General features: G+C 39.3%; 1 protein-coding gene across 1 annotated transcript; it reads right to left on the bottom strand.

The window, feature by feature from the left end:
• Positions 1–198: 198 nt before the first annotated feature.
• On the bottom strand, positions 199–12,771 carry IVNS1ABP (influenza virus NS1A binding protein; the record flags this gene model as incomplete). Its single annotated transcript, XM_082832386.1, has 13 exons — positions 199–1,450; positions 2,773–2,946; positions 3,051–3,182; positions 3,266–3,392; positions 3,489–3,610; positions 4,084–4,308; positions 4,545–4,674; positions 8,867–8,974; positions 10,330–10,455; positions 10,798–10,971; positions 12,066–12,141; positions 12,270–12,439; positions 12,661–12,771. 13 exons carry the CDS (start codon positions 12,769–12,771, stop codon positions 1,197–1,199), a joined length of 1,929 nt encoding a protein of 642 aa, XP_082688512.1. The 3' UTR covers positions 199–1,196.
• Between the last annotated feature and the right edge of the window lie 14,259 nt (positions 12,772–27,030).

Below are 27,030 nucleotides of genomic sequence, written 5' to 3'. Positions count from 1 at the left end.
CCATGGTGCAAGGATTTCCTGCAAAGTACCTTTAATATGTTTGCATCAGCAGCAAGCATTAGGATGTTCTAATTTTGGCACCGTTAAGTTATATGTGTAGCATTACACATTAGATACCAAGTCACCACCCCAACCAGTATTTATCCATATGAATAGGAAAACTGAACAAAAACATAGTTCTGATAAAGGCTGCATTCATAAACCCAATACAGTTTAAGGTAATTTTTTTTTTTTTTTTTTACAATCAAGGGCTGCCATTTAGGATTGTTTTTTTTAATGATAAATAAAAAATAGGAATTATTTAGAAGATAAAATACTTCACTGTTCTTTACTGTTATTAATACAATATTGAGTGTTTTGCTATATAAAATATACTCCCAAGAAGTCGAAGTATTTAAAAACAGTGTATCAAATAAAAATCACAGCCATGTTACTGTTCAGCAACTCCATTCCAATAAACATTGGTATTGCATTCTCAAAAAAAAAAAAAAAAATTGCAGCTGAGGCAAGAGCTCTCTGAAGCTTGCATTCTGGGCGTGTAAAACACCTCACTGCATACTTTTAAGACTGTCACTCTGCTTCAGTAATTTGAACCTGCCACATTTTACTTCAACAAGTAAAGCACTCTGCTGAGAATACAAAAATTTATAAAAAGGCCATCATAAAAGATTAAACCTCGGTAGGCATGTAAGCTTTCTTTTAATAAAAACAAAAATAGTCATTGTCATCTAGTTAAATAAGTCTCTTTGTTATAGAATGTTCCAGTTATTGAAAAAGGGACCTTAAAAAACCCAACTGCCTATATCTTAAAACCCTACCTCTCTTGCCCCATAATACACACATTTGAGGGAAGAGTCATTTAATGTGCAAATTGGCAAACAAATGTGGAGGAGAGGGGACTTCTTGAAATGACGTGCCCAATCAATTCTTGGTTTATTCTTTTACAATATCAACTTCCAGAAAACTAAAATAACCAAAGTAGCCCTAAAAATACACAAAACAGACCTTCATCTTTGCATTCCTTTCCCAATAAACACAAAAAGTATGTACAGCATGTTTAATAATATGCAATATGCAAAAGCTTTGTGTTGCTGTTAGCAACATCTATACCCACCCACCCTCCTTATTCACAAGTGTACCTCTACCTAACACAATTACATCACTAAGCCTGTTAGTTTGAAAGGGTCTTCAATTTGTTAAAACTGGAAAATCTTGGTATAGGGGCTCCACTCATTTGACTCAAGGTTATAGACTTCCACCGTATTCAGAAACTCATTGCCATCAAATCCTCCCACTGCATAAATAGTGTTCCCTACAGTTGCAATCCCAGCATTGCTCCTTGGTGAAGTCATGTTTCCCATCATCTTCCATTCATTTCTAGTTGGATCATACATCTCCACACAACTGATGGCATGAGAACCATCAAAGCCACCACCTACAAACAGTTTTCCTAAAAGAGAAAAGAGACAAGGTTAATCTAGAGAGGCTAAGAAAGAAACCCTTAAATTGATCTTTTGCTAAAACAGTGGTTCTTGGTAGAAAAGACTGTTCATTCTGTCAGAAAGTATTTATTGAATGCCTACTAATGTAGCAAGCACTCCCTAGAAGCTGGGGATACAAATGGAATAGAGTTGAAAAGAACCCGTTTGTATGTGTAAGTCAGGCAATTTAAAGGAAGGGGAGGCACCATCTAACTACAGTGCAATTCTCACAACAATTCTATGTGGTTGTTTCTATTACTGCCATTTCACAGATGAAGATACAATGAACAAAGAAGTTGGACAACTTGCCTAGAGATGCAACTAGTAAGTGGCAAACCAGAGTAGTTCTGTGCACCGGAAGTTTTGTTATTAGTCCAGTGCATAAGAACTAAGATTCAAAGTAAGTTATAGGAAAGCAGGTTTCAGATAACTGAACATTTTCTAGAGCTCTCCAACTATATAAAATGATTTTGGCATGGAAATTTCTTCTTGCAAACAGACTGAACTATGACTATTTTCAAATATACATGCAGGGCAGTTAATAATTAAATTAATTTCAGACAAATAAAATGTTAGCATTAAATATTCTCTGGAGCTTAAGGAAAAACCTTATTAGTGATTCTCGAATTCATTATTTTCTCATCTGATTGTCACTTAGCCTACCTGCATCCATGTACTTACCCATAAAAGAACCGACAAGGCTCATAGTAGGCCAGGGGTTGCAGGCCAGTAGGCTACTTACTGGTGTGCCTACACACTTAGGCTCTTGCCAGTTGAGCCACAAGCTTTGCTCTAAAAACAATTCTAACTGAATTCATTATTATAATTATGTAATTAAACATTATGTAAATCCATAAAATGGATGTGAAAACTGTGTCTACATATGATGATTTGCAAACACTTGTTAAAAATAATCTAAAAATATTGCTTCCAATTAGGCATGGAGTAGACAATTAGAAAAGACTAGATTTAGATGATTTCCATTTCTTTTGTTTTACAAATCAAATTTTTTAAAATTCTTGCTCTAAAGAAACAAACTCAAATTCCAAGATGATGCATTATGAGTATGATTTATGGAAGAAGATGAATTAATATGTTATATATCCAGTACTGAGTGATTAGAAAAGACATTTCTAAAAGACAAACCACCAATCCCCACTGCGTCAGAAAAGAAGGCTAGTTCTGAATTCTTAATTATACAAGTGGATAGTTATCACTGACATTCTCTTGGAATTTTAGAACAAACTCTTGCTACTACCTACTCCTCAGCTCTCCAAATCCCAACACTCACCGCCGAGAACAGCCACTCCAGCTCCTCGCCTAGCCACATTCATGGATGCAATTAAAGTCCAGGTGTTATTTTCAGGATTATAACGTTCTACTGTGTTCAGACAATTCCAAGACTCTGCGCCTCCAATTATGTACAAATAACCACCAAGCTCACAGACTGCAGACTGGTGTCTACCTATAAAATCAAGTCAAACCAAAATTATTATTCTATCTCCCCAAACTGTAAGTGTGCACTACACATACCATTGATTCACAGGTCTTAAAAAAAAAAAAACTTACGAATGTTAAGAGGAGCACAGCTTGTCCATGACTTTGTTATAGGATCAAATACATCACAATTTTTCAGTCCTTTTTGACCATATGGATCTGAGCCACCAACGATGTATAATTTCCCATTCAGAGCACACACTCCTATGTGAGTATAAAATAAGGTTATAAATTGATAACTTAATTATCATACTTAAATACTGATGATCTCAGCAGAAAAGTATTACCTGCATTACAACGATTAGTTCTCAATTCTGGAATAGGAGTCCAGTCATCTATGTTTGGATCATACATCTCTCCACATCTCAGGTCATCTGAGTGGCCATTTGATCCACCCACCACATAGAGCTGGCCCTATGCCAAAAGCGAGAGATTAATATTTCTGCCATTCTCAAGTTCTTAGAAAAAGCTAAATGTGGGCTGCTTCTTCCTGCAATATAGTGCACTTACCATGAGTACGGCCATTTGAAATCGGGCTCTTGGTGTCCTCATGGGAGCAAGAAAGGACCAATGATCTGTATGTGGATCATAGCATTCAACTGTTCGAAGACACTCCTCTCTGTTATAGCCACCTGGTACAAGAACCACAAAGAGTTATGCTTAAAGTATTAAACTGGACCAGCCTTTCTGGTCTAGAATGATTTAAGTAATCTGTACAAATGAGAAAAAGAATCTTTGTCCACACACTTAATAAGGCCACATTAGTTAATGTTTTAACTAAGTGCCTGTAACAGCTGAATGACAAAATTATGAGTGTAAGTAAATTGCTTAGTCTTGACTTGAAAATTAGGAGGGAACAATTACCCACTTCATAGTTTTTTAAGAATTAGAGACAGACATTAACTTGAAGGCTAGGCAATACTATAGTATTGACTTTTTATTTCTGTCTTCTTAGAATGTGGTAAAGTGGAATGTCACAGAAGAAGGCATACTAAATAAACCCTGTCTTCCAAAGTTTGCATGTCACAAGCAAGCATAAACGTCCCCTTATAGAGGCTTAGCCAGTTGAAGGTTTCTGATAAGTCACTCATCCTTCTACTCTTACCTGCAGCTATGAGTTTGCCATTCATCTCTGCTGTCCCCAGACCAGATCGTGCGTACTGCATAGGAGACATGGGCTTTTCTATTAACTCATCTGGTTGCATCTCAAAGCTTAAACTTTTAATGAGTTTTGGAGTACTTGTTGGTGAGCTCTGTGGGCTGTTTCGCCCATGAAGGAAAATGACACAGAAAATACCATCCAGCACAGCCAGGCACAAGTAAGTGTTATCTGTAAGCACAAGAGTTCCATGTTTAAAGATGCAATTTTTATTACTTTCGGTTGCTGTGTGATCCTGAATTGGACTCCAGATTCCAGACAGGGGATGACCTGCTACTCTTTTCCAAATTTAGTTGCTTCTGAGTTTTTTCCTCAATCACTTTAGAAGTATTACATGGTTCCACTTAAAACTCCTTCTTAAAAAAAGAAATAAACTGAAGGCAATCTGACAAGTGTAATACACTTACTTGAAGTCTTTTCCGAAGCAACGATTTTCCACTCGTGCTTAGGGCTTTGTATTGTAGCATTTGGAGAAGACAGACATCCAATGGAACTGCTACTTATCTGCTTATGGCCATTCTCACGTGGTGGCTTTTTCTGCAAAATCAAAAGGCAGCTACAGAAACCTAGCCAAAGACCATACCTGGTGTACCTTTGCTCCTGAGCTATTCCACAACACTGAGAAAACCCTTAGTACCCTCCACTTATTATTGACATTTATAGCACACCTAGGTTTAACACAAAACAACACTTTCTGACTGACACACATCACTGGCATTCTTCCATCTCCACTTAATAAGGAAACAACTACACCTACCCTGGTCAAGAAAAAGTTCAAGTTCAACAATTAAAAAAACATGTTGTGGGTCAAGTATCAGAATAGTCAAGAGAGGAAAAAACGGAACCTCCTCCTTCATAATCCACATAGTCTTTATATTAAGTATAGAATTTTCCAAAATGTTATAAATCTAAAACAGCATGAATTAACTGAGAGAATACATTTAACCCACTATCTCCATGAAACTGTGAAACTTAACTAAATCATATGTACTGGTATCCTTCATATTAGCAGACATATATCCATCCAATCTCTCTGAAAGTTATTTTATAGGAAAAAAAAGTGGCAATTACAAGAAATATTTACAAGTATATTTCTTTAGGATTACCTTAAAGGTATTATAGAGTGGTTTTCTAGACAAGTAAAACTACATCAAAACACAGAAGTAAAAATGGTAATCAGAAATTAAGGAAGCAATAATACTAAAAGAACCAAATATTTTTAAAGGAATACATGAGAACATAAAAGAGGGAGAAATGGGCAAAGCTGCAAATTTTCAAATGACTGTAAGAAGATTACATTGTACCCTCGTGTATGAGTTCTCTTTGATGGTTTTCTTCCAATTACTTTAGCTCTTGACACTTCCAAAGGATATGATCACATGTCATTAGAAGAGTCAAGATTACCCTGGTAGGAACTGCCTGCTGAATGAATAGGTACCACCTTCAGTACCTGGCCAAGTTTGCTCATCCACTTATTTTGATCCCCAGGGCCACAGCCTCATGGGTAGACAGAATCTCTAATGGAAATTTCTGTTTTGAGTGGAAGAAAAGGCCATGAAACAATAGAGAAAAAGATTTTGATAGCTACTTGAAGCTGTGAAAAAACTATCAAGTTTGGTGTAAGCAATTCAGCAAATGTGGTTATAGCTTAAGTAGGCTATTTTGAGAAAAGGCGGAGAATGTACCATGCTAATGGTTATAATTACATTCCATTTAGACATTTATTATGTACCTAGGTGTTATTAGGTACTTTATTCACACTGTCTCTCTTAATCCAGTAAGGGCAATATATCTCCCCATTTTATAGGTAAAAATACTGAAAATAAGAGAGAAAATATGCATTGCCTAAGGCAATGCAAGAAAAATAAGGATTAGGAATTCTGAGTATAAAGCCACTCTTTTATACTACGATAGTCTGGTGTGTCCTGTGCTACTAGGAAGTACAAGGTACATAAAATCCTATCCCAATCTGTGGGAAGAAGGGATCCAAAGTAACACAAGCTGATGATGCTTGATTAAGAGCTTTCACTGTAGTAAGAAACCTGTTCTAATGTATGGCTTTAATTGAGAGAAAATCAAATGTGGAAAAAAAAGCACAGTAACAATGAAGACTACTTGGTGGTATGTAACTAAGCCTTATATAGAAATGCTGGTTAACTCGTTTATGTTCCTTCCAGAACACTTTCAAACCTAATTCTTTACTCTCCTTTATTTTCAAACTTTACCCTATCAACTCCTCCCACTCAGCCCACCCACTGGCCCACACTTTCTTTGCCTCTGACCTCCCCAAGGGGTGGTCCCTGGTAGCTCTTTCTTTGTCAGCCACCATCACTTCTGAAGCTAAGCGTTTCTTAACCTTAATACTCTCTGGAAATTATACCCACTAAAGGTTACAAAGTGGCTTCCTAAAACCAATGTAGAAGAGATATCCCTAATCTTCTTTTACATGACCTCCCAGAGGATGATTTGACACAGTTAACAATCCAGTCCTCCTTCAAACTTTCTTTTCCTATGTTAGCTAGCTTGTACAACACAATTTGATTCCAATGGTGGCTTCTCAACTTTTTCTCTTCCTGAAGCTTAGTGTGTTTCCTCATCCTTTTTACTTCATCATCTCTATTCATGGCACTTCCCTGGAATAAGTCACACAGGTCAGAGTCCTACTCACCCTCAAATTCTTCGTTTCCTTAATTTTCCGAATCTAAACAATCATTAAAGACCTTTGTAACTATAAATGTCTAGAGTCCACCCTTTCCCCTTCTCGTCCTTAGATCAAGCCCTCATCTTTTCACCTGAACTACTGCTTGTAATAGTCTACAAATTGGTCTCACAAGCTTTAATCTACCCTCTGTACCTGGTCATAAAAATAGAAGGGTTCAGGGCTTCCCTGGTGGCGCAATGGTTGAGAGTCCGCCTGCCAATGCAAGGGACATGGGTTCGTGCCCCGGTCCGGGAAGATCCCACATGCCGCGGAGCGGCTGGGCCCGTGAGCCATGGCCGCTGAGCCTGCGCGTCCGGAGCCTGTGCTCCGCGACGGGAGAGGCCACGGCAGTGAGAGGCCCGCGTACCGCAAAAAAAAAAAAGTTAAAAAAGGGGCGGAGGGGGAAAAAAAAAAAAAAAAAATAGAAGGGTTCGATGCATTTAGTAAAGTAAAACAAACAAACAAACAAACAAAACCCTCAAATGAGCTAGAATCCCACGACCCAGAGACTGCCACCTGATAGTTAACTATTTGTCTAAAATATGATAATGAACATATAGATCTCTGCTGTAGGGAAATACCATAATTTAACCAATCCCCCTATTGCTAGACTCTTGTCCAGTTTTTCACTATTATTAAAGTTGTGAAATATATCTGTTCAGATCACTCTACTCCCTTGTCTAAAATTCTTTGAAAGTCCCACACTACTTGTAGAATAAAGTATAATCCTCGATCAGATGTTATTTACCTACTCTCCCAGTCATGTGACCTGCAATTCCAACAGTATCCTCCTTTCACAGGTATCCTTTGCTATCTGACACACCTCTATCTGCTATGCAAACTCTTCTACATCCTCAGATGGCTCAAATGTCGCCTCCTTTGTGAAATTTCCCTAGTTTTTCTCCTTTTGGTTCCACCCTCCCCTTAATGTCTTCCGTAGGTAATTCGTATAAATCTGTTCTGTTTTACCTACTCCTGTAAGGTCCCGGAAGCAGAAACTGTCTCTTACACATTTCTGGGCCCTCTTACCTAACATCACAGCCTGCCACTTATCAGGCACTCAACCACTGCTTGTTGAAAGAGTACTTTAAAAAACCATTAAATTACAGTTTAGAGATGTTTAGAGATAAGAGGGAAAATATCCTCAATGTTCAAAATACACAAACATGCACAAAATTCTCAACTAACTCAGCCCCAAAAGCTTTTTGTGAAAATAAAAATATTCAGCCACTACTGACACAGAACACCTGATAGTATCACCATACACGTTATTTCTGAGTCTATCATTTACCTTCTAATTATTAAAGGAAAACACCCATTAACTTGGGTCGACTCAGCCTACTTTATAGTTATCCCTCACAAATACAATGTTGAGCTAAAGGCCAAACAAAAAGAATACATATTGTATAACCATTTACATAAATTTCAAACACAGGCAAACTAATCTAATGCTTCAGAAGTTGGGATATAATGGCTTCCTTTGGGGTAGTGTAGGGCAGTGACTGGGAAGGGGGCAAGAGGAAGGCTTCCAGAGTGCTAGAAGTCTCTTCTTGACCCAGGTAGTGTTTAAACCAGTGGGTTCACTATGTGACATTTATGATTTGTATTCTTTTCTCTATGTTATTTATCCATAAACTGAAAAAGTTTATACCTGAGATTTTTTTTTAAAAATTGTGTCTAACGGTCATTCCCAATACAAACAACTATTTTTTATAATCTGACCAAAATAACATTTAATTTCTATTTTGCTTCATCTTATTGGCCCTTTTTCTTACTGCTTATAAATCCTATTTGATTGAGAAAAAAATCTTAAGTGGGGTTCCCTACTTTGTTCTGTTAGTTTCTTTTTATGTGGCAAAAATGGTAGTAATGGTATGAAAGGTATGCTTGTTTTCTCCCACAAGTGTTTCTGTGCAGTCATACTAATGAAGGTCTTCCACTTTCCTTTATTAAAGGAAAATTTCAGTATACTATAAAATGCTCTAATCAAATTTTAACCTGAGGTTACCTCAGATGTGCAATGTGTACCTGCACAAACTGAATGTGGTCATCATCACTGCCAAACACCTCAGCCTGTCCAGCTAGTAGGTTCCCATCAAGCAGCTTGTGATCGGCTGAGTAGTACAAGGTTTGAACCTGCAAAACAGCAACAGAACACCCATGTGGCTACTGTCTCCATGGCTACTCCACTAGTATGCAGATCACACAAACGCCTCAAGGTAACCTCCAGTGTGCTTCTTGAGCTTCTTGACATCTTACTCTGGCAGGATCCCAAAGTAAAGAAAATACATGTCATGGTGGTAAAAATTTAAAAAACAAAAATAAGATACAGAATCTTCTAATACTGGCTGAAGAGTCCTTGGCTTGGTTGGCTTGAAAGAAATCTTCGTTTTTTCATAGCTTCTATGATACAGCATTAAGAAAAAAAGGCACTAGTACAATATATAGGCTCTTAAAGAATATACATATTTATAATAAAATACTGAATATGGTTTACACCTTTGAAGAGTAAGTGGTCTAATGTGCATAAACATATTTCCGTCCTGCGCAAGCAATGTCAAGAAAAACAGATAAAAAACAAGTGCAAAAATTCAAGCAAGCTACAGAGACACCTCCCTTAACAGATGCAAACATATGGCTAATGCATCTGATTTTCAAGTGGGAAACCATATAGAATTTAAAAATCACCTGTTAGCCTTTTTAGAGCATAATGATAACTGTATTTTTAAAGGCCTAACAGGTTTGGTAAGCCTTTAGTGAATCCGAAAGGCTTAAGTGGAGGGATAAACTCAAGGTCACTCCACTGTTCCATCTGCATGTTTAATTCCCACCATTTCTCCGTCAATTTTTTCTTGTGTATTTTTCAAAAAGTAGCCCAAGTTAAGTGAGTGACTATATGTATGAACAACACCATTGAAAAACACAAAGCTTTAAAGATAAGAATCCTGTAAAGGAGTAAACACCATTAAATCATCATCGTTCTCTGCCCACAGCGGATTTTTCTTAGGAGAACTGGGGCAGGACTGCTGCTTCTTTACGTGTCAATACACTTGAGGATTCTTCTTGTTTCTTCAGTCTTGGGTATCCTAGTTTTGTTAATAAACCTATGGGGAGATAAATCAATGGGGAGGAACAACCATTAGAAGCTTTTACCTACTTGTCAATTTAAAGCAAAAACCTGTGAAGAAAAATTAAGAATCTACAGAAAATTTCAGTACCACCTCCCATTTCTAAAGCAAATTACATGCTACTTTAAAGAAAGTTAACAGCACATAATAAGCAAAGAAATAAAAAAAGAAAAGCAGAAGACCAAACTGAACAGTTCATTCAGCTCACCTGGACACCCCCCCTGTTTCTCAGCTTAGGGGTACCTATAGCAAAATTTAAATTCTTTAGGGTCATGGTTATAAAATAAAAGTGAAAGGGAATCCTTCATGTTATAGCAAAATAATTTTTAATAATTGTTGAATCCCATTTACTTTAAAACTAACCTCTTCCATCAGCTCTTCCAGACTGTCTCCATTCTCCCAGATGCTACGCTGCACCCAGTTGATTACCTTTGTGTACAATTTGCCATTGCTGGGCAAGCAAACATTATCTTCAAGCATTACCTCCAACTAGAGTTGGGAAAAAACAAAGACACATGGATCAGTGTTGAGCCTCTAATTCTCAATTTCATAATAAAGAGGTCATAGATGCCCAACTGCACTCCATACGCTTACTCTAATTTTTAAGGAAACCAGTAGCCAAAAAAAAGAGAAGAAAAAGAAAAGAAAGTAAACAAACTGGTAGGCAGAAAACCATTACACTGCTAAAAATAACCGTATGGTTTCAATGTATTGTCTTTTTCATAACCATTACTCACTTGCTTGAAACATGGAGAAAGATTACATTCCTGGAACTAAGTAGTATGTATCTCTTTATTTAACCTTTACATCTTTCATCTTTATAGATTTTACCTTTAGCCGTGGAAGTTTAAGAAACTCTTCCTCTTCTGAAATTTGTAACAAATGCTCCTGAATATAAGCATCAACCTTATTCAACAAACGGGAGTCTCCCATACAACTTGCAAAATTTCGGTAAGAGATGCAGCTGGTAATATCCATTCTAGATAGTAAATAATCACCACAAACCTTGGAAAAGAAATACACGAGTGCCAACATTTACATACATTTTATTTAACAAATATTTAATACTCAGTGTGTAAGTACTATGTGGATATATAAAGATTAACCAAAAATCACTGCCTTAGAACAAGTTTAACAGTAGGAAGAATACATGTATACAAACGATAAACATCAAAGAATGCCATTCAAATATATAAGAAAAAATGCAACAAACTGAAATGCTATGAAAATGCACATGAAATGTTCAGACAAGTATTTCCAACTAGAATAATAGATAAGACTTCATAAAGGCAGTAATCTGAATGGGGCTCTACAGGGGAGATGACGCTGAATGCACACAGAAACTAGGGAAGATGCTGCAACAATTTAGTTTGGCCAGAACAAAACATAAGACAATCAAAATAGTTTTGGAAGAATAGCAACTATATTAAGGAGAGCCTGGAATTCTAACCTGAGGGACGTGTGCTATGACCACAAAAGGATTTTTAAGCAGGGTGAGGGGCTTAGCAAACTTCTTCTCAAAGGGCCAGACAGTAAGTTTTTAGGCTTGTGGGCCGTACTTTCTCACAACTACTCAACTCTGTCACAGCAGGTGGAAAGCACCCATAGACCGTATGTAAATGAAGGCTATGTTACAATAAGATGTTATAAAAGCAGGCAGCTGGCCTCAGGCCTGCAGTTTTCTGACTCCCACATTAGAGGATTAAATGCCTTTTTTCCTGTAAATTATTAAGCACTTCTCAGTGGCATTAAATTCTAGAAAGAATACTTCTAAAGAACAACCAAGAAGTGTAGAAGAACGGAGAATTAAGGATATGAGTTATATGATTAACTGAGAAAATCAAGACTTACCCTGCCAGAGAAGACTACTGAAAGAGCAAGATTGTAGCTTGAATTATCTGAGAGGAAGTGTGACCCTGCTGTGTTACATTGGCTAAACAGTTAAAATTACATACATATTCGGTTCTCTAGGGGAAAAAAAGGGACATTTTCAAGTTCTCGAGTCCAACAGATGTCTTATAACAAACTGTACACACTAATCATATAAAATAAGACCCCCTAGTAACAGTACTCCTTGTATATTACTTCTGTTACTCTACCTGCTTTACTCTGTCCATCTTCAGCTTTTTTGCTGCAGAATAAACGTCTTTGACTAATTCCTTATCGGCTTTCAACCTATTAGAAAAAAGGTTCTTTATCATTTATCATACCAAGGCCTTGAAACACAGACACTTAATTTAAATAAATTTAGAGGGACTTGGAATTTCATTCCCTAGTTATATGATGTACTTCAGAGAACTTACTGAGCAGTGTAGGCATAATTCAACAAGACTTCAACAGCTTCCGGATTGAGATCATCAAACTTAACATGAGAAACTCGGTGAGGATCACTATCATTATTAAAGATTTCAAATAAATAGGGGCTGCAGCAAGCCAGGACTGCTCTGTGTGCTAACATCTCATGGCCACAGACCTGCAAAGTAAGGAATTAACATTAGAAGCATTGTGGACTATGTATTTCTCTAGCTAATTACTACATCATATCCTTCAGCTTACATTTCTGGGTAAATCATTCTTTTTTAAACTTATTTCATTAAATGCCTCCTGTGAAAAACAAAACAAGCCAATCCAAGAACATATGGTTTTTAGTAATGAAAGATCAATTCTGTAAGTTTCCAATTACGTTTTAAATACCTGAAGCCGAACATCACAGAACTGGCCACTTTTCCTCAGGGCATTTAATTTGGCAACAGAAGACTCAATGAAATTTTCGTCTTCAAACATTAAATATCCATTGGGAATCATTTTTCCTTATAATTTGGCTAAAGGGCAGACAGAAAGAATGAATGGTGATTTTTATAACATTTTAAAGAGTAATGCAGTATTTTTAATTTTCAAATTTCATCCTATCAACAACACATAAAAATGTTATCATACAAAAACATTGCTAAAACACCACTGACACTGAACGTCTAAGCCTTTGTACCCCTATACTTTGGTCCTAAGTCTTTTCAAGGATTCATACAGTAGTGTTATGGTGTCCCAGCAATTTTGGCCAGGTTTCTATTCCTATTAGTACATTCACTGTGAAGGAGAAAAAAAATGTAAACCCAGCCCTGCCCAAACCCATATAACAAGCAACTGAAAAGCCTGGAAGGATGTGAAGTGGTCATCACATATAGATTCCTTGGTTGGGGCTGCAGTCATTCCTTTACTCACTGATACATACAACTAACTTACATTCTGTTCCCTTTGCTCTACTCAATATTCTGTGATAACCTATGTGAGAAAAGAAGCTAAAAAAGAATCAATATATGTATAACTGTATATGTATATATATAACTGAATCACTTTGCTGTACACCTGAAACTAACACAACATTGTAAATCAACTATACGCCAATAAAATAAAAATATTTAAAAATTCTGTTCCCTTTGCAGGTTTCATATATTTTAAATCACTTATCTCATAAACATACAAGATAGAAATGTATGTTCTTTAAAAAATTTTCCATTTCACTGTTTCTTGTGAACAAGTGACTAATGGCTACACAAAATGCATCATTAAAAAGTGGTAATAGAAGATTTCAGTTTGAAGTAACTGATTTATTTAAATTCAAAATAGTTTATAGAAAGGAAAATATAGTGGTAATAGAAGATTTCAGTTTGAAGTAACTGATTTATTTAAATTCAAAATAGTTTATAGAAAGGAAAATATAGGAAAAAAATTTTTTCTATGAATATTACTGACTTCGCCTTTTAAAAAAATTATGAAAGGCTGTTAGTGTACTTGGCACAGTCTTCAGAAAAAAAAAAATGTGTGCACTGGGCACTGACTATCCACTTACCTACTATACTGGTGAGAAATGTATTTCCGGGGTGTTTTAAATAATCAAGGACAAAGGAAACTCAGCGCTTTGTTGAGGTATGAAGACAGGTGGCTGAAGTGAAGGCAGAGGTGTCTGAAGCTCTAATGGTGATTCCAAAACTATCAGGCTTGAAAATGATGTAATCAAGCCCTTTAAAGCTATAGACACGAACTTCTTCTGTGATAATCATGCATCATAATCTGTAATAATGACAATTGTTGGATATTCAGAATGATCAAAGACTGCCAATGATCTAGATAGATCAGATCATGCAAAGTCCTGATCTTGAAGACATTTTGAGGTAAATGGCACAATACAGAAAATAACACGAATGCAACTATACATAAGCATTTTCATTTAACCTGCAACCACTCAGGTGATTAAAAAAAATAAAATCCCTCCCCAGAAGGAGCTAGTAACTTTTACCATTTAAGTGAGATACACAAGCACGAAATTAGAGAAAAATATAAATATTGGTTAATTCTAATATTCTTTACTATTAGATTCCAACTAATATACAAACGTGTTCTGTTTGTTACCAGCCAGCAAGCAACCATCATTATTCCCCAACATGTATACAATGTTACAGTCAAACCAGATATACTGTTTCCCAAAATGTACTCTGTAGGTACCCACCTCTGTAACTTCAAGTTTCCTTCTCTTGGAATACCCTTAACCCAACCTCTGCCCGCTGAAATCTTACCTCCAGAGCCCCTGCCAAATCCCTTCAGCTGAGTAGTTCCTCCCCATCCTCCACATACTGAACCCTCTCTGAAAGTGTGTATGTGTGATCTTCCAGCTGGTCTGTACTGCCTTATCTTCCTTGATTCAAGGCCTCTTGAAGGCAGAGCCTCTGTTTTCTTTATCTTTGTATCCTTCCCATCTCCCCCCACCAAAACAACTAGCCTAGAAACCTGAATATAAAGATGAGTAATTTGTTGAAATGAACTAAATAAACATTTTTCTCATATACAGTAATAAACTACCAATGGAACAATTCTGGTTCAAATCAAATCTTCAGGGAAATCACATTCAGTCCTCCCCCCATTTTCACATGTCATTAACTAAAAGTGTCAAAGTCAGATGGTACTTATTTTTTAATCATCTGAACTGCTATTACACCACTAATTCAACAAACCAGAACTAAATAAGAAATTATGTGAAAGATGTGCATACTTTTTAAAATGGACATCTTCAAATTACCTGTATTTTCCTTATATATCAATCAAGCCGACAATTCTAAATCTAACAATTATGTTAATGTGAATGGTCCCTTACCCCAGAACCCACTTGAAGGCTAGTCCAGTTCCATTTCAACAAACTATTGTATTAAGTGCAACACATGCGCAATCTGTATCCCGTACGCCTTCACTGGTTTCTCCATAGCTTAGGTTTTATTTCAAGGAAACCTGAGTATTCTGACTCAGGTTGGGACTGTTGTCAATGCTTACTCCTGCAATGAAAGTATTTCATACCTTTATGTAATATTGATTTCCTCTGCTCTACACTTGCATCCAGATTAGTTAATTCAGCTTTTCTTAAGAAACCAGTTCTAACAAAACAAATGTTTTCCAAGTAACACACAATTCTATGTACAGAGAGAACACACTATCCAAAAGAAACCTTCAAACATTTTCAGCCAAGACCTAGCTCAAGTTGGGAAAATCTATGCAAGGGTGAAAGGGGGGGACCCCTCCATGCAAGTTATGTTGGATATTATTAAAATGTATGCCCTCTGAAAAACCAAAAACAAAGGGAGATTTATAAGTATTTTAAACTTTGACCAGTTTTATTCAGTATTTATTTGTAAACTAGCCTTGATCTTACCAAGAATAAAAATGGCATCTATAAATATATAGACATACCTCGTTTTACTGCACTTCACTTTTTCTGCTTCACAAATACTACCTTTTTTTTTTTTTTTTGCAAATTGAAGGTCTGTGGCAACCCTGAGTTGCCAGCTGATGGTCAGCATTTTTTAACAATGAAGTATTTTGAAATTAAGGTATGTATGTTATTTTTAAAGACATAATGTTTTGGACACTTAATAGACTCCAGTAGAGTGTAAACATAACTTTTATGTGCACTGAGAAACCAAAAAATTGGCGTGACTCGTTTTACCACAGTGGCCCAGAACCAAACTCACAGTATCTCTGTGGGTGTATTTGATAAATTGAAAGTTCTACCTTAAATTTATTTTGGAAAACAACAAGAACAACAAAAACCTGGATGGTTAAAACCACTTCAGTCCTTTGGGAGAAAATACTGGAGAATTTTTGGAGCAACTCTTGCCATACAAATTTGTACAATATTATTAGTTCTGCAATAGAGTGAGTACTACTACGTTAGTACTCGATGATTTTCTCGTACAGCAAGGTCTTAACATGAACCTCATCTCTTTAACATCTGCTGATCCGTATAACCCTACTTGATTTTAAAAGCTAGCCCAAGTCCACTCAACATTTAAGTTAATGCAACAAACTTTATCTAATTACGGTCCTTATATACTATATGCCCCTACTCTCACCCACCCCCAAGTTGGAGGAGGTCACCTCAGCTTCTGCCTGCAAAACCATGTCTTTCAAAGTTCACATTCACTTTCAGTAAAGTTAGTGTGGACAAATTGAGTTTTAAGCCATTCCACAGAGTCACAGATCTCAGTTTGGTCTATGAAACTCAAGCTCAAAAACTGATGGAATAAAAATGTGCGGAGAATTTTTTATCTTTGAAAAGCCAAACCAAAAGCCCCAACATCCCAGGCTTACATACAATTATAAAATTTAGAATTTTATTTGATATTTAAAAAACACATTCGACTAATCCACTTTTAAAATTAAAACTGAGATCAAATGCAATATATTCTGGTAAACAGTCTTCAGTTTCTTCATATGGCCAGTGCAAGAAAAGGGATACAGATGACTTATAAATGAGTAATTAAACTGCTTTAGTAAAACCCAGAAGTTCACATGTTACCACAGCCCCCCCCAAGATCAGCTGAACCCAAATACAATTCAGTAAGCCTTATCAAGGAGCTGTAAAAAATGTAGGTACAATATGACCTGCCCCCAAATTCTTCTTGGGCCTTCAGTAAGAACAAGATAAAATGTTATCAAACTTTCAAAGAATCCTTAAAACCTCAAGGCAAATTACAAGTATTATTTAAGTTTCAAGGCAATCTTTTGAGGGTAGCCAACTCACAAAATAGTAACCTACTCCATTTTTAAAGGACAGACGTTATAATACAAAGTAAGTCAATGAATCTTTTAAAAACCAGAAGTTATAGATTCCCAATGTCTGAAACGATCCATCTTGAACTCACCAAACTCACTCACTCACTCCATGCTTTTAACCTCATTGTTCTGTAATTCTTATATCCCACAAACATTTATGGCTCCAAACATATGGCAGGCACAGTCTGGAATGGGATGCTCATAACACAATGAAGTTAACTCCATTCCCCAGCCTTGAACACTCCACAGACCAATCAGAAAGACAAACCAAGCAGTGAAAACAGTTCAAACAAAAGGGGGAAAAGGTATGAAAGCACACATATTCCAGAAACTGCAGCGATCTCTGTTTAAGTAGACTGTAGTTTGCAGGATGCATATGGTAAACAGTAGGAGAGGAAGTAAAAGAGATCAACATTAAGGTTTAAACAGAGCAGAATTTTTAGCACAGAGGCATAGGACACTAGCAGAAATATAGGGGATGGTCTGGAGGAATGGGTAAAACATGGATGCAAGGAAATTATTTATAACCCTTGCTTATCCTAACTAAGGTAATAAGGATATTTTAGAGTAGATATGTGGCATCAATATCAAAATTAGAATTCCAAAAGCATAATAGAGACATTTTTAGTTTGCTGCATGCTTAAAGTCAGGAAGGAAAAGAGGAGTTTGCTTTGGGACATTATAAGGCTGAGGTACCTGTTGGGCATCCAGGTTGATACCAAAAGTGTAAGTAAGGATAGTGAGCAATGTATCGGTTTATAAATCATTTACAAGGCGGTAATTGAAGTTTACAAGTAAATATAATCATGTACTTTCTGTGGTTCTAACAAAAACTCAGAAATACTCCCTTATTCATTAATTCCTCCATTTACACTCTCTAGCACAAGGTAGGAGGCTCCCCAACCCTCTTGTAGATTTGACTATACAATCATACTGTTGAAAAGTCAATGAAATTATTTTTAGGGGTACTTCATCTTAATATCAATGATTAAGACAGTTCCCCAACAGGAAAACATTTTGCATTAAAAAAAACAACAACAACACTTATTTGCGAAACACATTCAATTGCCACCTAAAATATCCTTCAATCAAGAAAAAACAAAACCCCACTCCAAAGTATTGGGGCACCCAAAAAGTTCGTTCGGATTTTTCTGTAACTTCTTACAGGAAAAACCCGTACGAACTTCTTGGCCAACCCAATAAGTAGCCAAAAAGACACTAATTTAAAACTAAAACCAAAACCTGGAACACTTTGTTTTGGGGGGAAAAGTCAGAAAAACAGACCTGCAAATTAAGACAATTAAGAAATTAATATTAACTAATGATAGAGATTTCATCTATTAGGAAAACAGAGGAAAAACCATTCTGGGTCTCCTTTAGGTCAGTGATGCTAGTCCAGTTTTACCTCTCACTACCAAATTATAGACATTTGACAAGTAGCCTGCCAGCTGGTATTAAGTTATAGTATTCTCAATCCAATTCTAAACAGTGTACACCTCATCTCCAGATATACAAAGAATAACTGCTCCTTCAGCATCTTTCAGACAGAAGTTTTGGCATGATTATGCCTAAAGCTACTCATACTGTTATCCTTAAACAACCACCAGTGCTAGAATTATTTAAAAAAAATATGTCTCTGGTAGTCTAGTCCATGCTGTACTTGTTGAACTGTTTAGAGTAGTACTATGCTTACATGGTTGTTATTTACTACTAGACAGAAGATCACCACACGCAAGTTCTCAAAGAACAGCTTGATGCCAGGGTGTTCTAATCCTCCATGACTGACAACAGACATTAAGGAAACAAAAATAAACCCCTCAGGCCTCTGATTTCTACTTATCTAGTTTTTGAAACGTCAGCGCCCTCAAACAATAGATCTGTCTACTTTGTATTGGGGGGAAAAGTAAATCTATTTCTAAAGTATTTGTGGTTCAAGTTTCCCTACGGTCAATCCTCAATCTGATACTGCCTACTACCTTCCTACCATCATGAGCTTACAACCAGAGTCCCTTTGCAAGATGCGCATTAGGACGGAAAAAGAGCAAACCTCTCTGCCGATTTTCTTTGGCAAAAACAAAGGGGCGAGCGCCCCAGAGTGACTGGAGAGTCCTGCAGTCCCAGGCCTTCATCCCCGCGCGACGGGGCGGGAGCCCACTCCGAAGGCTGGGAGGCAGAGCGCCCAGCGTCTGCACACCCCCGCCCGGGATTGGCCAGCCCCGCAGTCATTCAGCGCGACACGTCAGGGCAGCCGCTCCCTTCCTCCCTCCTCCCGCCCCCTTCTCCCCGCGCTTGGCAAGAAAAGCGGGCAACGTGGAGCGGGAACAAAGGACCCCGCGGCCCACGGCGATTAGGGGCGCGGTGCCACCGTACCCCAGGCCCGGGGTACCGATGGGACCCTGGACCAGCTCCCCGCCCACACTCGCCGGGTCCTGGGAAGGCTCACGGAAGAGAGTCCAGACCCCGGGCCGACCCCAACACTGGGCATCGATTCTTGACAGCAGGAACGGAGATTCCCGCGCCCTCCTTCTGGGAGGTCATCCCTGGCCCGCGCGCGGCGTCTTGACCCAGGCCCCCGAGGACCCCTCGTGCAAAAACTTCTCGTTCCTCACGCCCTGCTTCCTCGACTCCAGCGCTCTCCGAGGGGGCCCGAGCCCGCCCTTGGCCGCTAACGCGATCCGGCAACCACAGCAGCACCGGGAGCGCGAGGGCCGCTCGGCTGCGGCTCCTCGCCCCCAGAGAGCGACGGCGGCAGCGGCCGCGGCTTGGGGCGTCCTCCTCCCGGCACCCGGCACCGCTCCGCGCCATTCCCCAGTTCGCAGTCTGGCTGCGCCCTCTTCCTCCTCCACCGTCGACGGGACCAGCGCGTATTACCTGGTTCATCTCTGAAGAGATGGAAAAACTCATCTCTGGAGCTTCAAAGGGGAGCAGAAGGAAGCGGGCGGTAATCGGCCCAACGGAAAGCGTCTCGAGGCCACCGAGAAGGGAGCGACCGAGCGGGGAGACGAGCGAACAGCCCGCAGAGGCTGCGAGGAAGGGGAGCGCACCGGAAATTCGCAGGGACTCGCTCGCTGGCTCGCTGGCACAGCGGCGCTGAAGCCGCAGGCGGCGAAACTGTGGCCAGCAGTTCCGAGAGACCGACCTCCACGCGCGTCCCGGAGACACTGCCCCCGCCGCAGCCGCCCGCTAGCGCCTCACCCCCTCGCACGTCACCACGTGCGCCGCTGCCGTAGCCGCCGCCAACGCCTCCCCGACGCTTCCGGCTGGAAAGCGTCGGCAAATGACTGGCGAGCACAGCAATATAGCGCTCGAGGCCCCGCCCTCCGCTGGCCCCGCCCCCACCCTTTTCCCCCGCCCTGTTCGGTTCTGTCCTGCGCAGCTCAACTAGGTCAAAGCAAGGTGATCTTTGGAAGAGCGGGTGCTCCGGGCCCGACACTTGTCGCGCCGTCGGCCCTCGCCCTTTCAGGGCGGGAACTGGTTCCCTCCAGCCGCCCTCACCTGTTCTGCCATCCCCTGGAGGCACAATATAGCCAGACAGATTAGACGTGAGAGATTAGATTTTTCGGCGTCAGACGTACATCTAGGCAACAGCCCTAGGACTGGAGCTGGCCGCAGTGGACGTAAGAGTCTGTAGCTGCCCGTCTGCCCTTACCTTTGTAGGAGGGTGGTGCGAGGAGGAAGCGTGGTGATTGTGAGGAAGAGCAGAGGCACGCCGACGAAAAGGGGTGAGAGGATTCAGTAACTTAGAGAAAACAATTGGAGAGGTCAGAGAAGGCCTAATATTATATCAGTGTTGCTCTGAAAAACTGTTTACTTCTACTTTTCGTCCCCGGGATTTGTTTTGTCTGAGTGCAGCTCTCCTCTCGGCGACACTGAGTCAGCTCTTTGCTGGACTTGCCCTCTTGGAAAAAGAAAATAACCTTGAGACCAGATAGCAACCTTAATTATCCCCACGCACTCACCCACCTTGTCCCCAGAAGACAAACCTGTTCAGGGGGAGCGTGGGGTATAGCAGGCTGACAGCAACTTCATGGGACTCTGAAGGGCACACTGGAAAGCTTCCTAGATTGAAGGTGAGGGGATTTCGTGAGGTAAACTTGTTTAGAGTTTGGCAAAAGCTTCCAGGTTAATGTCCTGTTAAGCCTATCCTGATTTGGTGAGGGCGCGTAAGCCATCTACATCTAACCTTGTTTGTATCTGATCCCTCTGCTTAATTAGTAGACATATTTCTAGGAGCTCTTTGTCATCACTTCCTACCATTCTTTATCATTAACTATTTCGTATATGCTTATGGGAGCAGGAAAAATGTTGGGGCCCTTCATCTGCAATAGAAGCTTTACAACTTTTTATTCTAAAATATTGAGGCAAGGAGATTTTTGTTTTGTTTCCAATTCAATTGTGGAAGGAAACAGGGTCTAAGATATCTATAATTCTTATACCTTTCTTAAGGAGAAAAAGACTGACATTTGCCACTGGCCTCTTGTTTTTGTCTTCTGATAATAATTGACAGCAGTGTTCACTTTTATTGCAAATGAAAGTATTCGAGTACATACCTTTTACATTCCTTTAATACCATAGACTTCATCTTTCCAGAGAGAGAGTATGAACTTCCCACTTCAGGTAGGCACATGACTTTGTGGCCTGTTGGACACATGGTCCCACTCGCTGTACTCTAAATAGTGCCTCTGTGACCTGAAACAGTCACCACTTTCTTAAAGCTACAGTGTGATCAGTCAATGCATTTTTGCCTTGTATGGAATTTCACATTTGCATATTACCTTCTCTATGAATAATGACAATTTATGCATTCCATTTGTCTTCCAGGCAACTCCAGATTTAAGCCTATCTTTCCAATTACTATATAATCCAGATGAAAATTTAACAATGGAACATTGTGGACAATTTCAACCCAGTAAAGTAATAAATTATAAGATTTCACTCAATATTTTAATTACACAACGTATATTTGGACAGTGTTTAATAAAAATAAAAACTATCAACTTCTATTTTATGTCAGGCACTGAGAAAGATAAATTAGGGATTGATGCCAACCTGCAATCTGCCTGTTTTCCTCTCTGATCCTGCTTTAAATGTTGTCCCAGTCCTAAACTCTGGCTTGTGTTTTATTCTTTATGTATTAGTTTGCTAGGGCTGCTGTAATAAAGTACCACAAACTGAGTGGCTTAAACAACAGAAATTTATGGTCTCACAGTTTGTACTTCTAAAATCAAGACATCTGTAGGGTCCTGATTCCCCTGTAGGCACTTGAGAAGGATCTGTTCCAAGCCTTTCCCCTGGCTTCTGGTAGTTCCTTGGTTTGTGGCACCATAGCTCCAGTTTTTGCATGGCATTTTCCCTATGGGCCTGTCTGTGTGTCCAAATGTTCCCTTTTTATAAGGACATCAGTCGTACTGGGTTTGAGGCCCACCCTAACCCAGTATGACCTCATCTTAACCAAATCTCCATTTCCAAATAAGGTCACATTTTGAGGTACTGAGGGTTACGACTTTAACATGAATTTTGGAGGGGACATAATTCAACTCATACCACTTTAGTTCAGTGTTTCTCCAAGTTTGGTCCACGGACCACATGTATCAAAATAACGTGGATGTTCTTATTAGAAATGAAGGTTCCCAGGCTTCACCCTAAACAAGTGATTCTCAGATGAGGGGAGTGATTTTTTTTGCCCCCAGGGGACATTTGGCAATGTCTGGAAACAGGACTGGGGAGAGGTGCTACTGGTATTGCTGCTAAACACCCTACAATGCACAGGACAGTCCTCCACAACAAGAAAATGATCCCACCTCCAATGTCAACAGGGCCAAGATTAAGAAACTGTACCCTAGAACTGCTAAATCAGAATCTCTGGGGCCTTGAAACGTACATTTTGACAAGCATTTCAACTACTTTTACCCACACTAAAGTTTGAGAAACACTGCACATACAAAAACCTTTTCTAGGCGTATGTGCGTGCTCCATTTTGTTCCAGATATCAGTTACCTCTCTTATTTATTAGCCATGCTAATTATGATAAGATAATCTAATTAAGTATTACAATTTAGCAATTCACACAATTTATATGTCTTCCTGTACTGGAAACTTGTTTCTATTTTAAAATTTCGATACTATATTACATTATTTTGGGTCAACTGTCTACATCCTCTGGATGCCCTTTGTCTGATGAAAATTGTTGCCAATCTCTGGCTTTGGCAAAGCAATGCTGCACCTCCTCCAGTCCACTAGTTTCTCCTGTACTCAGAGTGCCTGCCTTGTCTGTTTCATATATTTCTCTCATCCCTTGCAGTCATGCTGCTATTCTCTCAATTTCTTTCTCTTCTTTACTTCTGGCATTTGAAAATATTTTTAGGGTACATTAGTGGTGCCTTAAAAGCAGAAACAAGAAAATGGTAGAGTCATAAAAGACACAAGAAGCACAGGGAAAAAAATCTTAAAACTTCCATTAAAATAGGTCATTGGACACTGTTATGTATTTCAATGTATGACAAATTGAGAACTTGATGCCTCTCTAAAAAATTGTTTTAAATATTCCCTTTTAGAGAGAATCTTCCATTTTCCTGATAAAACTTCCATAGAAAACAGGCAAGCTGTTCAGAAATATATATATATATATATATATTTAATCCAGAGATTATAAAATCAGATTATTTTGGTCCTGCATTATCCTTACTATTACATTATCCAAGCTGACTATTTTACTAATGACTTTTTGCTAGTTTTCTAAAGTCATCACTGCTAAAATTTTGAGAACAACTCTAGCCTCCTGTTCCAACAACCAGAATCCCCTAATAGTTTCTTTCTCTTTCAACAATTTCTTAGGAATTAAAACTTCTCATGTCATTCAAACATACTTTCTGTGACATTATATGACCTTTAAGCCAGCTACCTCTTTGTGGCCAGCAATCATATATTCAGCTCTTGAATTCTAAAATGCAACCTAACCTTTCCAAAAGCCTTCATCCAAAAAGCCTTTTCTTTTTTTTTTTTTAAATCGACTGCTGAGAATAAGCAAGGTATGGAATAAGCAGCCTTTATACTAAGCTGAGTTTTTAATATAAATATTAAAATCAAACGTATAAACAAAAGTGTGGTAACATATAGCACAGTCTGTACAGTTCGATCCAGAAAGAGATCTTTTGTGATATGTGCATCCAAAATTTGACACCTGATGGAGGAAAGTTACACAATACAGTTCAGCGGACTAGCCAGCCAACTGTTGCTAGTGTAAACTGATCACTTAACATATGAAGTCAAGAGACTACTTCAAAAAAATCAGAAAGGATAAAGCAGTGGGGTTGTAACATCAGTTCTCCCTTCTTCTATAATGCTTTCTACTGTCTGAAGGAGACCAGAGTGAAGTACAATGAGAAAATGATGAAATTTTACGAGATTCTTGTGAACTGGGCTTTCGAAACTACTGAAGACAGAAAGTCATAAAATTGTCATCTAAGAATTCCTACCCTGAGAGTAATCCCTCCTGGCCACAATTCTCCAAAATTGATACCCTAGGGAACAGAATTATCAAGTGAAATGTTATCTTTCCCAGTCATCTCTAATGTCTTACTAGAGAGAAAAATGTGAAAGAAAAACTTTGGTGGTGACATATTCTACCAGTGCCCTTAAAGGTGACTATGCGTGAGATACCCTCCCTCTCAGTACCCACCAATCCTTCAAGACCCAATCAGCACTTTGCCACTTCTAAGAAGTGGGCTCAGATAAATGGAAAGAGTGCTGCAATTGGAGGTCTACGTCCAAATCTTGGCTTTGTTACTTAACCATTTAAGGAAAATCTCTTGTCTTCTTGGTGACTCTGTTTTCTAATGTTCAAGGTGGGAACAATAATACTTGCCTCACAGAATTCTATACTTGGCGCATGGTGGGCAATGAGTAGACATTTCTTTACTTAAAAGCCTCCTCCAATTACTCCAGCATACGTGACTTTTCTCCCATCTCCCTGAACCCTGGCACATCACTTATAAAATTCATTTGTCTCTTAATCTACCTTGGGGTACCTTTATGCTCGCAGAGTTAAGAGATGAGTGGTTGGAAGCATAGCAGCAACCCAGGCTCTTAAGCAGGTTGTTCCTCTGCCTTCAGACACCTTGAAGTGTTGGATGAATGAATGTCTAAACCACATGTGCCTCTCGTGCCTCTTTCTGTCAGACTGATGTTTCCAAATAGTGAAGATAAGCGCTAGAGGAAGCTGGAATGATAGAGGACTAGGGATAAGGACGGAAGTGGTTATTGAGGCATATCACAAACCAGAGGGAATAAAGGCACCTCAAATGGCAGAACAAGGACGTCAGATCTCCTTGGCTGATTTCCTTTCTCTTTCTCAAAGTGGTCTCCAATGTGCTGAAGGGGATGTAGGATTCTCAACTCCATCTTCCCTTCACCTAGGGAAGTGTGTATACAAACATCCTAAATACTGCTTCCTGTGTCTCTTCCAAGTGGAAAAGTGTCATTATGTAGCTGTTTCTCAGATTTTTTACATAAAATTATTCTTTGCCATAACAAAATAAATCCTGATTTTTTGCTCCGTATTTCCTAGAAAATTAGGAGAAGCCTATGATCTGAAACACGTTGGGGGTCAAGGTTCTTCCCAGGACGCAAGATCTGGCCCTAGCAAATCTCAATGTTCAAGTTCCTTTTCAGCCACACTGAACCTCTCCCTTCCTTAATACACCATGCCTTTGGGTGTGCCATGGCACTAACTGAAACACCCTTTACCTGGTTAATTTCTACTCATCCTCCAAACCTCAGTGTAGAACTGTAGAAAACTCAGTTCTTCCACGCAGCCTTCCTGGATGGGCCTAGGCTGGGCCACTGTCCCTCCTATGAACTCACGCGATATCCTGGGACATCTCCCCTCTTTGTAGCGTTAATCACACAGTAATGAAAGTACCACTTGTAGGCACCCCATCTGTATACTATGCTTTGGGAGGACAGATGCCATCCTGTTCACCGTCACATCTTCAGTACCTACCCTGGACCAGGCATGTAGAGATCCTCAAAACACATCACTACAACAAACGAAGAAGGGAATGGTATGCGTTATTGTTATTGCCTTGAGCTTTGAAGACACGAAAATGTACAAGACAAGAAGTGACTTTTGCCTGAATTTTTGTAGTGTGATGATCAATTCGTTTTAGCTTTCAAATTCTAAACTAAAATAATACGCGATGTTCACAAAGCTTGTAGTCAAGAAAGTACCATGTAGGTAATTCTCTGTCACTTTTCGGAAAAATGCATCAGTGGGGCCACTGCAAGCCTTTGACGTGACTCTGTTTACCTACATATTATGGCCCACATGTCAACATTAGTCACCAAACAGCTAGTCAAGCACACAAATTCTTAACAGTTTGAGTCATTTCATTTTCTGGAAGGTAATGTATCCACAGTTTTGATATCAGTCGAGGGAGGTCTCATTATTCTAATGTTGCACATACGAGAAGCCTCTCCTACTCTGCAGAGCCTGTTTCTGGGTTTCTTAAGCTCCTCCATTATATCACAAGCTTCTTGCATGTCTTCTCCAGATTTTAACAGCCACAGTGCCAAGCATGATGCCGGGCACATAGCAGATGATTGAGGGAATTACAGAATAGCAATTTTGACTGTTATAGGGGCATATAGTCACTTCTGATGTTATTTTATTCACTTCTCACAACAGCCTCAAGAAGATATATTATCGGGCTTCCCTGGTGGCACAGTGGTTGAGAGTCCGCCTGCCAATGCAGGGGACACGGGTTCGTGCCCCGGTCCAGGAAGATCCCACATGCCGCGGAGTGGCTGGGCCCGTGAGCCATGGCCGCTGAGCCTGCGCGTCCCACAACGGGAGAGGCCACAACAGTGAGAGGCCTGTGTACTGCCAAAAAAAAAAAAAAGAAGATATATTATCGTTCTTATCTTATGGGTAAGGAAATGGGAATTCAGAGATGTTGGGATGCTTGC

Source organism: Leucopleurus acutus (assembly GCF_964270905.1).
Source record: "Leucopleurus acutus genome assembly, chromosome: 2".
NCBI lineage: Eukaryota > Metazoa > Chordata > Mammalia > Artiodactyla > Delphinidae > Leucopleurus > Leucopleurus acutus.
Note: the sequence above shows the minus strand (reverse complement) of the source record. Positions and strands in the feature narration are given on the sequence as shown.